General features: G+C 37.8%; 2 protein-coding genes across 2 annotated transcripts; one reads left to right on the top strand and one right to left on the bottom strand.

Annotated features, from left to right (window-relative positions):
* Positions 1 to 1,776: 1,776 nt before the first annotated feature.
* Positions 1,777 to 5,146, bottom strand: LOC306865400 (zinc finger CCHC domain-containing protein 9-like). The gene is made up of 6 exons (XM_079409975.1): positions 5,065 to 5,146; positions 4,210 to 4,550; positions 2,851 to 3,001; positions 2,674 to 2,766; positions 2,530 to 2,598; positions 1,777 to 2,447 (listed from the first exon to the last, which is right to left on the bottom strand). Exons 2-6 carry the CDS (start codon positions 4,540 to 4,542, stop codon positions 2,335 to 2,337), a joined length of 759 nt encoding a protein of 252 aa, XP_079266101.1. The 5' UTR covers positions 4,543 to 4,550; positions 5,065 to 5,146; the 3' UTR covers positions 1,777 to 2,334.
* LOC306866243 (alpha-2B adrenergic receptor-like) lies at positions 4,746 to 13,888 on the top strand (the record flags this gene model as incomplete). Its single annotated transcript, XM_079411340.1, has 9 exons — positions 4,746 to 4,767; positions 5,548 to 5,613; positions 5,686 to 5,732; positions 8,634 to 8,715; positions 8,892 to 9,006; positions 9,151 to 9,323; positions 9,619 to 9,700; positions 9,815 to 9,936; positions 12,504 to 13,888. 9 exons carry the CDS (start codon positions 4,746 to 4,748, stop codon positions 13,886 to 13,888), a joined length of 2,094 nt encoding a protein of 697 aa, XP_079267466.1.
* Between the last annotated feature and the right edge of the window lie 955 nt (positions 13,889 to 14,843).

Below are 14,843 nucleotides of genomic sequence, written 5' to 3'. Positions count from 1 at the left end.
ACAACACAAGAATTACAAATTCTGACGATGGACGAACATCCAGAAAATGATCAGGTCAACAGCCGAGAGGAAGAAGAGGAGTAAGGATGCATGGTGGAAGGGTGGCAAAACAGAGGAAGAGGCAGAAGAGGTCTGAGGCGGGTTGAAGGGTGCAGCTAAATATTGGGAGATCGACCATATCCTCAATAATTCAAATATTTCTAAATAGTCTCCTAAAAGCGTTCTGCATTTCACTAAAGTAACTGTCAACCAAACTGTTGCCATAGTTTGCATCAGGTATAGTGCACTGTTATATTGACTACAAGACCAAGCATTTTGACTCGTTTGTGAACAATGACACAAGGACTTTTCATTCTGATGGCACTGATATGTTCATTGACATAAATACTTACTTTTGAGAGATGAACTAAAGATTTTGAGAAAGTTACAGGCTTTTGCAGGAAATCCTTTGTGAGACATGCCAATACTACAATGCTACATACTGCTACATCAGGACAAACCTTCTGTGTGTAACATCTCTGCCCTCTACAGGTGTATTTGGGGTATAACAACGTTGCAGCTCTCACAGTCTTGGCTGGGAAGCCAGTAACATCAATGATAAGGTCATCACTTTGTTTATTCTATATGATGCATCTATATATGTCTAGCATGTGGTTAGAGTGCTGAATTTACTTGTGTTTTGCAGATATGAGTCTACAGCCTCGTTTTATAGACCGGGCTTAGACTAAGCCAGGATTAGGCCATAGTTCAATTAGGACATTTAAGTAATTTTAAGTAACATGCCTTAGAAAAAAGCATTACTGTTGTGCATCTTAAGACAAAACAAAGGCACTGACATGTTTTAAGATCAGTTAGTGCAAGTTTCTTTCATTTGAAACACCTCAGATTTACATTTTAAGCCTTGTCTGTGAAACCGGGGGGAAATGCACATGGGGGCAGATACACTGTTTAAAAGTTGAGATGATCAAAACTACGGCTTTTCATGCTTTCTCGCTGCTCGCCGACCTGCGGTTACAGCCACAGTGGGACAAAAACTATTTGTAGGCTAACAAGAGTTTATTACATCCCTTTATCTTAAATTGATTGTGTTATAAGTTTTGCATTTACATAAAATTGTTTCTCACCATCTGCATCCTTCCATCTGTCCTCCAGGAGCTGTGAAGAGGTTGAGAAAGCAGATGAGGAGGAAACCATTTATCACATTAAATGCACCACAGTCAACAGTCAGTTAAATTTTAACTGTTGCTTCTTGCCAAAATACAGATCTATAATTCATAAAAATGCTTCGGAGTGAAGTTAAATGTGCAAGATTCCTCGTTTCTGAAATAGGCTATTCAGCCTGCAACGATACCATCTGAAACTGAATAAAAGCATCACTCTCCTGCTCAATCTGATCATTTCTGGCTGCTTATATAGATGTCGTACTACAACCAGGTGATGCCTGGAGTGCTGCCCTATGTGGAGCTGGTCCAAATCTTTGGAAGAGACGGCAATGTCCTGTATTTCACTGCTAGAGCAAGATTTGCTGACCACACAGTTCTTAAGTGAGAAGTCAATAAAAAAAATTAAATAATTCACGAATACAGTCGTCAGATTGCTTTGGATATGTAACTACATCAAGAAAATGCAATATCAAGAGAAATAATTAACAGCTGTGTTATGGATTATAATTGTGCATCCTTAGTTCTGTATACTGCAGAATCAATGCTTTATAAACCGGTTTATAGATAATAAAAAAAAATGGTATTGATAAGAGAGTTTAAAAACCAAAATTCAGTGTGATAAACCTGTAATAAGTATTTATTACTATAAAAAGTATTTATTTGTTCTTCTGCTCGAAGACATCCTCTATCCATTTCTAAACCTCTTCCACAAACCACATTTCTCAGAGCGGACTAGCAGCGGCAAAGCACAACCAAAAAATGTTTTTCTCCACTACGCATGCAGCTTTATTTTATTTACCGCTAGACAGCCATAAGTGTATGTAGCTAATACAGAAAACACACTATATAACAAAAAAAAAAAAAAAAAAAGTGTCTTGTAAATAAGTGATGCTTTTCAAATTCTCTTTACTTTCTTGAGCATATAAATGAGAACAAACATGATTCATAATTAAAACGTCAGGCACATATGTGATGATCATAAGTCTCAGGTAACTTCATCACAAGGACCTTTAATGGCAAGTAAATGGTCTCACAACAGGAACAGTCACTTTTGTTTGTGTCTACAAACATCAGTGAATCATTGGTGAGTTCATGACTGCAGAAATCAAATCTAAATTGCAAATATTAGTTAAATAGTCCATTTTTATATTTCTCCTCAATCCGCTGTGGATCAAAACACCACCACCTTGTCTTTTTTGGCTTGTGTTTTCTTCACAGGCACATGGATGTCCTCGTGGTCAGCGCTGATTCGATTGGACAGCCGGCCGAGGGTGATGGAATTAGCTGCCAAAAAGAAGTTTGAGTTCATTTACATGCTTCTATTTCCAATTAAAGAAGAAGATACCAAATGTTTTGTGGAACTCACTTGAGTTCTGGTGTTCAGGGCAGTCTTTCTGAAAGTGCTCCACTGAACCACAAACCCGACAGCAACCGCCTACAAGAACAAAACTCCACATCATGAGTGTTAAAATTCACAGATATTAAGTGCTTAAAGAGTGAAATCACTGACCTGCAGCATACAGTCCCTTTGGGTTATCAGGACAGGCTTTGGACAGATGTCCAGTCTGACCGCAGATAAAACACTTGGCATATGGGTAATTACCTAGAAAAGAGCTGCATTAATTTGATAAGCCATTTCAAGTTTTTTTTCCATTTTGAGCATCTAAACGTCTCATTCAACTCATACCCATGGCAGGATCCACTTTAGCACGGCATCTCTGGATCTCATGTTCGGTAGAACCACACCGATAGCAGATCCCGCGACCCATCTCTTCATCGTTATCCGCCTCTGGGCAGTCAGCGAGACCGTGACCAGGCTTCCGGCAGTTGAAGCAGATCTAGATGGAAAATATGAGAACATGAGTGAGATATTTCATATTTAGACTTATTGATGATCTATGAAAGCTAATTTCCACTTATTCAATTCTTAATCTCTCACATTTCTTTTGGATTTTTATTTTTTAAATTAGGACAGGACAGTAATTTAGACGAAAAGTGCAGTGGGGGGTGGACAAGATTGGGAAAGGTTCGTGAGCCGGGACTCAAACGGAGCTATACGTCTATATTGTTGCAGACCACATCTCACAATTCTGTTTCAATTCTGCGTTCTGAGTTTATATCTCGCAATTCTCAGTTTAACTCAATTTTGAGATGCATCTCGCAGTTTTTTTTATATCTTGCCGTTTTGACTTTATATACACTGAACAAAATTATAAACGTAACTTTTGTTTTTGCCCCCATTTTTCATGAGCTGAACTCAAAGATCAAATACTTTTTCTATGTAGACAAAAGGCACATTTCTCTCAAAAATGGGGGCAAAAACAAGTGTTGCGTTTATAATTTTGTTCAATATATGGGTAGTTGACGTATAAGTGTGTCCTATGGTGTGACAGAAAAGTGTAAAAAAAAAACCCTCCAACATTGAAGAAAAACCTCTCTCGTGCTCTATACATATACACCTATATCTGCCCAGTTTTGTTTTATTTAACTGGTTTGCACTATCTGCCATGTGCCTTATGCCACTTTATCTATCTCTTTCTTTATTGTTCTACAATGTCCTCATTTGTATATCTGTATAGTTGTATGTACACATGTTTAAACTGTATTTATCTGTATTTGAACGTCTACTGTCAGTGTTTAATGTTAACTGTTTGCACCAAGGGTCTGAGAGTAACACAATTTCTATTCTCTGTATGTATGTGCTGTACATGTGGAAGAATGGACAATAAAGCAGACTTGACTTGACTTGTAACTAAGAATGAAGATACATTTTTCTCATGTTATTTGTATGTTATGTTTTTTTTCCTACATTTTTGCTGTGACACCATAGGACACAGTCCAATTTTTGTCAACTACCCATTTATATAGCAGTTTTCTCAAAATTATGAGAGAGAAAAAAAAAAAAAGCAAGATATAAAAGATATAAAAAAAGATATAAATTCAAAACTGCGAGGGGAAAAAAGACTGAATTGTATCAGTTATCGTTTTTTTTTATAAATTCCAAAAGCTCCCATAGTAATCATGTTACATGCATCCTGCTCCTCACCATATTGCTCTTTTTGGTGTTTTGTCTATTTATCCGTCTGTTCTCTCGTCTCGCGTCTTTCTTCAGTGCTGTTGCCACTTCTCCTCTCAGATCCTGGTCTTCAGACGTCTGACCGGTCTGCTTTAAATACTCCAGAAACCCGTTCACATCGTCACTGTCATGCTCCTGTTTCTTCTTTTTGGGGTTGTGTTTCTTTACGCCTGGTCCCTGCTTGACGTGTCGGCCACCAGCGCTTGTTCCTGCTTCTCCAGCTTTCCCCTTCAGCTGCTTCCATGGTGTGGCGTCTGCTGCTTTGTGTTTATGGACATTGTTTGCTCGGGCCCACCTCGTCATTTTGAGTTCTGTTAGAATAAGAGAATATGTTCATGATTAGATGAATAACATTTACTATACTAACAATTGTAACCATAGTTTCTGTCAATACTTAGTCCATATACTAACAAAAATGATAAAAATGCATCCTGGTAATGATAGAAGTGCCATGGCAATATACCACGTTATTCACCACAAAAGTGCTTTGAAATACCATGGTGAATATGGTAAACATTCAGCACCATGGTATACAAAAAACACATATATAATAATATATCGAAAGAACATAACTCTTACACATCTTTAACACGAAATGTTTCTGATTTACAGTAACAATCACTGTTGATATTATGGTAATTTGCCAGAAACGAAACTTTATAGGGATACGTGTCGATATATAAGAGATATTTCAGATGTAGGATATTAATTCGGTTTGTTTTCGAAAACATCCGGGAAATTAAGTTCTATAAAACATTCATGGTTGATGTAAATCCATCTCTTGTAATACAAAATACAATACACTGATTAATTTCATACGCTCACCACAAAATATTATCTTCAGCGGTCAACAACAAAACAGTTCACGTGTGTTTTTCTGTGTCCCACCAATAAAACCGTCCGGAATGAAACTACATCAAGAGCGTGTTTGGTTCCTACCGCTGTTGAAAACAGGACCTGATTGAAGTTCACAGAACTAATTATCAATCAAGAGCCCCAGGTGGCCAAATAAGAAATAATCCAGGGCGTGTTTAAAAGGACACGTTTGTTTAGTCGTTTTTACTGTCCTTCTGTCCACAAGCAACTGTTTAAAATGCTGTGGTTCATTTTATTGGTTGCAGGACTTTCTGAAGGTATTCTGATCACACAAATCTGTCACAATTAATTATATTCTGAGTTTACATTCATGGATAAATAAAGCTGTTGTTGTGTTTAACCCTTTAACACCTAAGGGTATGGGGAGCTCCTCTGGGTTGCTTTTTAACAAACTAAACTTAAGTTACATGACCTGATGTCTTTTATCCACAGGATATATTATTAACCTGCTGAAGACTGAACCGCCTCATCTGATAAAGACGAGTGAAACACAGCTTGGTAAGACATCAACAACATGACCGATCAGAGCCTTTAGACCTGATTGAATGTCTTTATCAATGTCTTTAACAGATTTTGAGGAAGACTATGCTGTACAGGAGGGGGATATCTTACTGCCAGTAAGCCCAAATCTCATTTTATATACAGATGTGGTCAGAATTATTGGCACCCTTGGTAAATATGATCAAAGAAGGCTGTGAAAATTAATCTGCATTGTTAATCCTTTTGATCTTTTATTTAAAAAAATCTAACCTTTCATTGGAGAATAAGAATTTATAATGGAGGGAAATATCATTATGAAATGTTTTTCTCTAATACACATTGGCCACAATTAACAGCACCCTTTTATTCAATACTTTTTGAAACCTCCATTTGTCAGTTTAACAGCTCTAAATTTTCTCCTATAATGCCTGATGAGGTTAGAGAACACCTGACAAGAGATCAGAGACCATTCCTTCATCCAGAATCACTCCAGATCCTTTAGATTCCCAGCTCCATGACGGTGCTGCTTCTCTTCAGTTCACCTCACTCATTTTCTACAGGGTTCAGGTCAGAGAACTGGAACGGCCAGCAGAAGCTTGGTTTTGTGCTCAGTGACCCATTTTTGTGTTGTTTTTGAGGTTTGTGTTTGGATTATTGTCCGGTTGGAAGATCCAAACATGGCCCATTATAAGATTTCTAACAGAGTCAGTCACTTATTGATTTTTTATCTGTTGGTATTTGATAGAATCCATGATGCCATGTGTCTGAACAAGATGTCCAGGACCTCCAGCAGAAATATAGGCCCACAACATCAAAAATACAGCAGTATATTTCAAAAGCTCATTTTTTAGTTTCATCTGACTATAGAAGCCAGTCCCATTTGAAGTTCCAGTCGTGTCTGATAACTGAATATGTTGGAGTTTGTTTTTGGATGAGCTAGGAGAATTTTTCTTGAAACCCTCCCAAACAGCATGTGGAGATGTAGGGGATGTTTGACTTTTTTTTTTTTTTTTTTTTTTTTTCCCCAACTATTTTCTGCAACTCTCCAGCTGTGGTCCTTGGAGAGTCTTTGGCCACTCAAACTCTCCTTCTCTCCTTCTCACACGACATAGACACACGTCCTCTTCCAGGCAGTTTCATAACATTTTTATGTTGACTGGAAATCCTGAATTATTGCCCTGATGGTGGAAATGGGAATTTTCACTGCTCTAGCTGTTTTAAAGCCACTTCACTAATTTGTGAAGCTCAATTATCTTTCGCTGCACATCAGAAATATATTTGGTTTTGGATGATTAAGGGAATTTGGGCTTTGTTTTCCCTCCTATTTATATTTCTGTGAAACAGGAAGCCATGGCTGGATAATTTCATGTTCATAATCACCCTGGAGTGCTCAAAATGTGAATATGAATGGGAATATACTTCAGATATACGTTACTCATAAGAATTTCTAGGGGTGCCAATAATTGTGTCCATCGTGTATTTGAGAATGTATTTCATAATGAGATTTTCCCCCCATTTTCAATTGTTTTAGTTCAACGAAAGGTTAGATTTTTGTGAATATTTAATTTTATTTTTTTAAATAAAAGATCGAAAGGATTAAGAATGCAGGTTTATTATCAGAGCCTTCTTTGATCATATTTACCAAGGGTGCCAACAATTCTGACCTGGTCTGTACATGATCAAGACTATTGCTAGTTGTCATTTAAAGATGCATGGGTTGTTGACAAATAAAAATTGGACTGTATCCAATGGTGTGACAGCAAAAATGCAGAAAAACTTAACATGAGAAATGAATCTTCATTACAAATAGAAATATTTGTACTTTTTTTACATTTTTCCGTCACACCATAGGACACAGTACTACGGAGCCCTTTAAGGGACATGGTGGTGGGAAAAATTTGGGGTGAGTGGATAAAATTCAAGGTGGGAAGAAAAAATATTTTTCAGATGTTTTGCGTTCTCTCGCAAAACCAGTTGAGTTCAGACAAGCTCTTCCTGTTTACTTCACAGCTTGCAGTGGTTCATACAGCTCCGTATATGTTCAGTGCAGCAGTTCATAGTTTTATTTTGAACTTGGACTAGTTTAAGGCACGGTCTCAGTACAATCTAAAACGCTTAATGTTATAAAACCGTGATATTGGAGGACCAAATTCGATAATACTATAAGCTGATAAAACTATTAGGCTTACGTTTAATAACCTTTTTAATAATATTACTATTAATAAAGCAGACTATCCCAGAATATGAACTCAACGCCCTGCACGTATAAGATTTTTCTCACCCATTTATTACACTTTATCTGTTTGTGTCTGTAGATTTCAGTTACAATATGCATCTTTTAAAGACAGTTTCTCAAAATTAGTTTTTCTCTTTAACTGAACCAAAAATATCCACTTAAAGGGATAGTTCACCTAAAAATGAAAATTCTCTCATCAGTTGCTCACCCTCAAATTGTTCCAAACCTGTATGTTTTTTTTTTTCTGTTGAGCATGAAAGCAGATATTTTGAAGAATGTTTGTAACATTAACAGTAGCCATTGATTTCCATAGTATGGGGGAAAAATACCACACTGTTAAAAAAAAGTGTTGAGCCAACTTAAAATTAAGGCAAAAAGTTCTCAGCTTGTTGTTTTAAGTTTATACAGCAAAGTTGAGAATCTCCGACAAAAATAAGTTGAGAGAACTCAAATCTGCTGAAGCTGGTTGCCTTAATTTTTAATTTGGCTTTTTTTTTTTTTTTTTTTTTTTTTTTTTTTTTAACAGTGCATGGAAGAGGGTAAATGATGACAATTGTCTTTTTTGGATTAACTATCCCTTTGAGTAGAACTTTAAAAGCACTATCTATATTATATTGTATGATTATTTTATCTGATTTATGAAGTGATAAAGAGAGAGAATCCCCTGTAAAACCTTCTTAAAGAGCATGTCAACAAAATGAAACCAGTGCTTATTTAACATACAGTATAGTGCCTCATTTGCATATTTAAGCAACATTTCGGAACACTCGTGATACAAGAACCGTTGTCTCTGTTTCTTTAGACTGACAGGAACGCAGTGAGTCAGCTGTGGGCCAAGGAGGATGGACGTTGCTCAGTGCCTTATGAAATTGACACTTCTCTTGGTGAGTTTTTCTGCATGTTTGCTGGTGTTTTCTGCAGATATTGCTCTAATACCTTAGTGTCCTGTAGTGGTGTAGTCACATTTCAATAATTAGATCTGTATGTTTAAGTAATATCAGGTGAAGATGCACTGATATTCAGAGAAATGTTTGTTTCTGTATATGTTTGCGGTCTTCAGAGAACAGGACTGAAGACATTCTTAATGCTTTAAATATGATTTCCAAGAAGACATGCGTCAGATTCCATCCACATTCTAATGAAACCGACTATTTGCACTTTGAGTACGGAAAAGGGTGAGTCACAGATTTGAGAGACTCATTTGTATAGAGTGTAATTGAATGTCTTTGTCAGGACACTTTCCCAGTGTATTTCAGACTTGGAGAAAGTTCAATCTGGTGTCATCACTGAATATCTAATCTTGTTTGTGTTTCCTAAAGGTGTGCATCTTATGTTGGATGTATGGGGGGTGAGCAACCTCTTCTGATTGGGCGAAAATGTAAAGTTGGGAACATCTGCCACGAGATCCTTCACTCCCTCGGCTTTCACCACGAGCATTCCCGATATGACCGTGGTGATCATATCATTATACTTGATGATAACATTGCCTCTGGTACAGTATGAATACTACTACATGATTTCAGTGTAATTTCAAAATTGCTAATCAAATTCCTGTCATAATTTATAGTAGTTTCAGTATACATAAATTCAGTTTAGTCTGGGATCATACTGTTGCACTTTGCAACATCATTTTACCAATTACAATGTTTAGTTTAGGTTTCTTTAACCCTGTTTAGCCTGACATGTGAAGTACTGTAATAGTCAGAAAAAGGCCTAGTTTTATTGTGGAGTGGAAAGCGTGTTGATAATTCAGAGGCCTTAAAGTATCTCATGTTTTTATTTTACAGGGAAAGAGAACAATTTTTTGAAGAGAAAGGGGAACACCCTCGGTGTAGAGTATGACCCAGAATCAATCATGCATTATGGAAAGTAAGAGTTGCAGTCTAAACATATCCCCAAATAGTTTGCCTGGCTGTCTGGGTGCATGATGTGCTTTTGGCTGGCCGAGCATTTCATTAGTCCTGATTTCATTCTGTTTTGCAGAAGTTATTTCTCTCGCAATGGAAAGCCCACAATTAAGCCCATAAAGAGCGGTGTAAAGATCGGCCAGAGGAGTCACTTGTCTGATCTAGATGTGCAAAGGATCGGGAAGCTGTACCGCTGTGGTACGTCATGTGCATTTATTATACCAGGGATATTATAGTTAACTCAAAAACATCAAATAGATGTGTTACTTGAAATGAAAGGTTAACTGATGCAAAATATAAACTTAAAGCAATTGTTCACCCAAAAATTAAAATTTATAATAATCATGGATGGTGGTAAGACATGCAAACTGGATGCAAGAACATGTTCCCTCTTGCCCAGCTGATTAATGAAAACAAGGAAAAGTTGGAGTTGCGATAACCTCCATAAGGTGATACCTTTTTAAAAAGCTCATTATCTTCAAATCTTTCTATTCTGAGGCAGATTGCTGGCAACAGCTATTTTAGGAATAGTGTGTGAGTCCTCTTCACTACTCCTAACATTTCACAGATTTAGGAGCTAGTTTCAGTGCTAAGACACTTTGTGAAATACTCAGAGCAAAAATTTAGGAGTCCTAAATTTAGGATTGACAATAAGATTTTCTGCTAAATCGGCAAGTTAGGAACTACTTTTAGCCTTAAGATGCTTTGTGAATACGGGCCCTGATGCACTTATTTATTGATTTGATCTTTGCCTTGCCATTGTTCTGTGACTTTGACATTGAGAGTTGCAGCTGCTCTTCCTGAATGAATCTGCTTTCTTCATTTCAGACGAGACACAATAAGGAGCAAGCTAAATCTTGAATGGCTATGTGTTGATGACACAGGAATTTTTAATCTAGGAGGACAAATAAAGTTTTCAAAATCTAAATGCATGCGTCCCCAATTCTTGTTATTGTAATTTTGATGTTTTGTCCAGTAGGTGGTAGTCACTGTGCGTTTTTTAGGTAGATGATGTGAGTGGAGTCTGTGTTGCCAAAAAGAGGTATGAGGCACAAATGTACATACAGTACCATCTCATGAAGGTCCACTTTATAGCATAATGCAGCGTAGTGTTTTTATTTTGGACTCTTAAAGGAATCTGAGTTTAATTTGACCAGAATCTTTGCTAATCACAATCCATTTTCCTTGTTTGGAGAGCTGAATCTGTTTCAGTTCATCTGATATCGTTTTATTGTGTTCTTCGTTATTAATATATTGTATGCTTCATTACCTTTAACTGTGGCCTTCTAAATAATGGTATGGGTGTATTTGAAAAGTTTTTAGTTTAATTCTCCAGAAATCTTTTGCATTTACAAGTTCCACAGGGATTGGTAGGCTACTACATTATGGGGAACGGAAATCTTCTGTATCTTTAAATTTATATAAATATAGCCTAAAATAAACTAAAGAAGAGCAGGGGGATAAAGTTGCACAAATAACTAGGCCTACACGTCTCACAAATGATTCTCACACAGCGCGTTTTTGCATTCTGCTCAGTTTTTGTTTTCTTTTTTTATTTTTTTTTTTTTTTTTTTTTTTTTTACTTGAACAGGTGGATTTAACACTTGATATTCTTAATATTTTAAGTAAAATATAAATACTTAAAAAAAAAAAACACTGGCTTTTTGAACGATTTAATGATAATTAATCTCTTTGCAGTAATCCACTTTCAGTTGCTTTGGCACTTTTTTTCCCCATAAGTTGTAACGTTTCTTTTTAGACGTGGTTTCCGTTTGAGCCACTTAAAACTATACATTTAGGTTTATAGATTTCACAACTGGCTGGTAACCCTGAGGAGGAGTGATTCTCTGTCGTGACGTCATGAGAAGGGGGTCTCTGCGTGACGTCATGGTGTGAGACTCGAGTCAGTTCACTCCAGTGACTGATGCGCAAACTAACAGAAAACGTCTAGAAGACGAAAATGGTACAAGCATAAAATAATGGAGAAGCGGGTAGAAGGACGTAAGTATTCGAGTTCTCGGTTTCTTTTTATTCCGCTCATATTGAGGAAGTATATTTTTTTTGAAAAATATTGAAAGCAATTATTCAAGTCTTAAAGTCTAACTGGAGCATTCCTTCGTGGATTTTTTTCTTCTTTTCTTCCTTCTCTGACATGGAACTGTTTATGCAAAGATCATTTGTCTTTACAACGTTTGATATTTGAGGAAGTGTAATTTAGTTTTGGCTGGTGCGCGTGTTTGGAGACGGTGAACCTTTTTACGCATCTTGGCAATTTCAGAGCTGCTCGGACACACACAAACACACGGAGCTATTATGTTTGGATCGTTTTTTCATTTTTATATTCTGCAAATTTACTTCCCTATCTTTTACTGTCTAAAAACGTTAGCTTATTGTTTTTACGCGCTAGTGTCCTCGCGCATCTCCAAGCGCGTTTGTTCCATTGCTGCAAGTGCGCGCTGACTTTTTTTTTACATCAAGATCGGAGCAGATATATATTAAAGAGCCTTTTTTGTGCTTTGTTTTTTTTTTGTTTTTTTTGGACTGCAGGGCCTTCTATTAAATGCAAGTGCAATATCTTGATTTGTAATGATTTATTTATTTTCTTCTTGAAGTTCGCCAAAGGAAGCACCTAAAGGATGTCATTCTTTGATGTAGACTCATTTTAGTCATTTCACTTTCAATGATTTTCTAAAAGCAAGAATGTCTTTGGAAGGATTACGCTAGGATTTAATTCTATATCAAAGACTTTGCACTTCTCTGTCTAGCCTGGAACTTCAATATGACTGCAGTAATACAGCCTCCAGATGTGGCGTGTAGGTTGGGAGCAGGAAAAAGTCTTAGTTCTGAGGTTAAAGCATGCAATTCCAGTGTTTCTTATTCCCCCGAAGCCACAGCTGCGTTTGCCACCGCAATGACACTCATCATGCTCTTCACCATCTTCGGGAACATCCTGGTGATCATCGCCGTCCTGACGTGCCGCTCTTTACGAGGACCTCAGAACCTCTTCCTGGTGTCCTTGGCTGCAGCGGACATCCTGGTGGCCACATTGATCATCCCATTCTCCTTGGCCAATGAGCTGATGGGCTACTGGTACTTTGAGTCGTTTTGGTGTGAGATCATCTTAGCACTGGATGTGCTCTTCTGCACGTCTTCCATTATACACCTGTGTGCTATCAGCCTGGACCGCTACCTGTCCATCTCCCGGCCGGTGCAGTACGCGACCCAACGCACCCCTCGCAAGATCAAGGGGGCCATATTGGTGGTGTGGCTCATCTCTGCAGTCATCTCTTTCCCTCCGCTGGTATCCATGAATAAGACCCTGCTGGCGAAGGATGGGGGCGGCCCACAGTGCAAACTCAATGAGGACGTCTGGTACATCCTGTACTCCTCCATAGGGTCTTTCTTCGCTCCGTGCCTCATCATGATTCTGGTGTATGTTCGCATCTATCAGATTGCCAAGAAGCACACTAGATGTCCTCCGGGAGAGCCGAGGAAAGACTGTGCAGGTGGTGTGCCACCAGGACGAGAGCTGCAGAACGGAAAAAACCAGGACAGTGTTGACCCTTCGATTGTCCCCAATCTGGCTGCGTCCAGATCTGATGCTGTAAACCAGCCTCAACCACCAGTAGAGATTCGGCAGAAGATGAAACGCTCAAGGAGGTGCAAGGACAACGAGGACAGTTCAAGCTCCAGCTCTGACGTTGAGGTAGCTGGGGGACATAATGCCAACGGGACGACCTCCAGTGTGGGGGCGCTGAATCCCGGCCATCAGACGTCCTCACCAACACAAACGTACCAAAACACCATCGTAACATCAAAGGGCAGCCAGCTGGCCTCCGACATGAAACCAGCAGGAACTCCAAACACCAGAAGGAAAGCCATGATCGTCCGCGAGAAGCGGTTCACATTCGTCCTAGCGGTCGTCATTGGGGTTTTTGTCGTCTGCTGGTTCCCATTCTTCTTCAGCTACAGCTTGCAGGCCATTTGTCCAGAGGCTTGTAAACTACCAGAGCCACTTTTTAAGTTCTTCTTCTGGATTGGATACTGCAACAGCGCCCTGAACCCGCTCATCTACACCATCTTTAACAGGGACTTTCGTAAAGCCTTCAAAAAGATTCTGTGTAAAAAGTGTCAGGACTGTTCTCTTTGAAACTGGACAACCCTGAAAAACAGTGCTATAGAGAAAAGTGGCATTGCTCCCTCTAATAGCGACGCTCACAAAAACTGTCAGGGTCATCTCACTTCAGTATTTCACCTATATTTTTAGCCATGAAACACATTTTCATGACAAAAAGGCCTTTCAGCCCAGACTATACCATTATGCATGTTGTATTTTTGAAAGTTGCTAATGATAATTAATAATGATACTAAATTATTATTATTATTATTATTATTATTATTATTATTATTATTATTATTATTATATGTGTGTGGGTGTGTGTGTGAGCCTGCCCCACAAAATCAGTCATAAGTGTCAATTTTTCCAAAATTGAGATTTAAACATAATCTGAAATCTGAATAAATAATCTGTCCATTGATGTTTGGTTTGTTATGATCGGACAATATTTGGAAAATCTGGAATCTGAGGGTGCACAAAAAATCAAAATATTGAGAAAATCGCCTTTAAAGTTCCATTATGTTCTTAGCAATGCATATTACTAATCAAAAAATAAGTTTTGATATATTTACAGTAGGAAATTTACAAAATATCTTCATGGAACATGATCTTTACTTAATATGCTAATGATTTTTGGCCCCTAAAAATATACCCCAGCGACTTAAGACTGGTTTTGTGGTCCAGGGTCTCATATATATATATATATATATATACACAGATCACACACACGCAATTACTTTTTTGTGTGATTTCTTATTCTCAATGTTGAACTTTTTTATCAGTATTTTTATAGTTAAAAGATTGAAAATTGCACTTACAAAGCCTCTACAAACAGCAGAGATCATTTGACAATTTGCTTTCCTTGCCAAAGAAACTAGCCATTTGCAGATCCTTTTTTCCTTTGCATGTTCAGGAGTGTCTGAGTCTTTATACATGTCTTTGCATGGCAGGGATCTGGAAAGAGCATGTTTAGTTATTTTATTTTTGT

Source organism: Barbus barbus (assembly GCF_936440315.1).
Source record: "Barbus barbus genome assembly, chromosome: 47".
NCBI lineage: Eukaryota > Metazoa > Chordata > Actinopteri > Cypriniformes > Cyprinidae > Barbus > Barbus barbus.
This window is presented reverse-complemented; position numbering and strand designations above follow the sequence as displayed.

Excerpts from the sequence above, each read along its gene's own strand:
- LOC306865400 (XM_079409975.1), bottom strand. The coding sequence starts at position 4,542 with ATGACGAGGTGGGCCCGAGCAAACAATGTCCATAAACACAAAGCAGCA. Across the intron at positions 2,767-2,850 it reads TAAAGTGGATCCTGCCATGG|GTAATTACCCATATGCCAAG; the intron begins GTATGAGTTGAA and ends GCTCTTTTCTAG. Across the intron at positions 2,599-2,673 it reads AAAGGGACTGTATGCTGCAG|GCGGTTGCTGTCGGGTTTGT; the intron begins GTCAGTGATTTC and ends TTGTTCTTGTAG.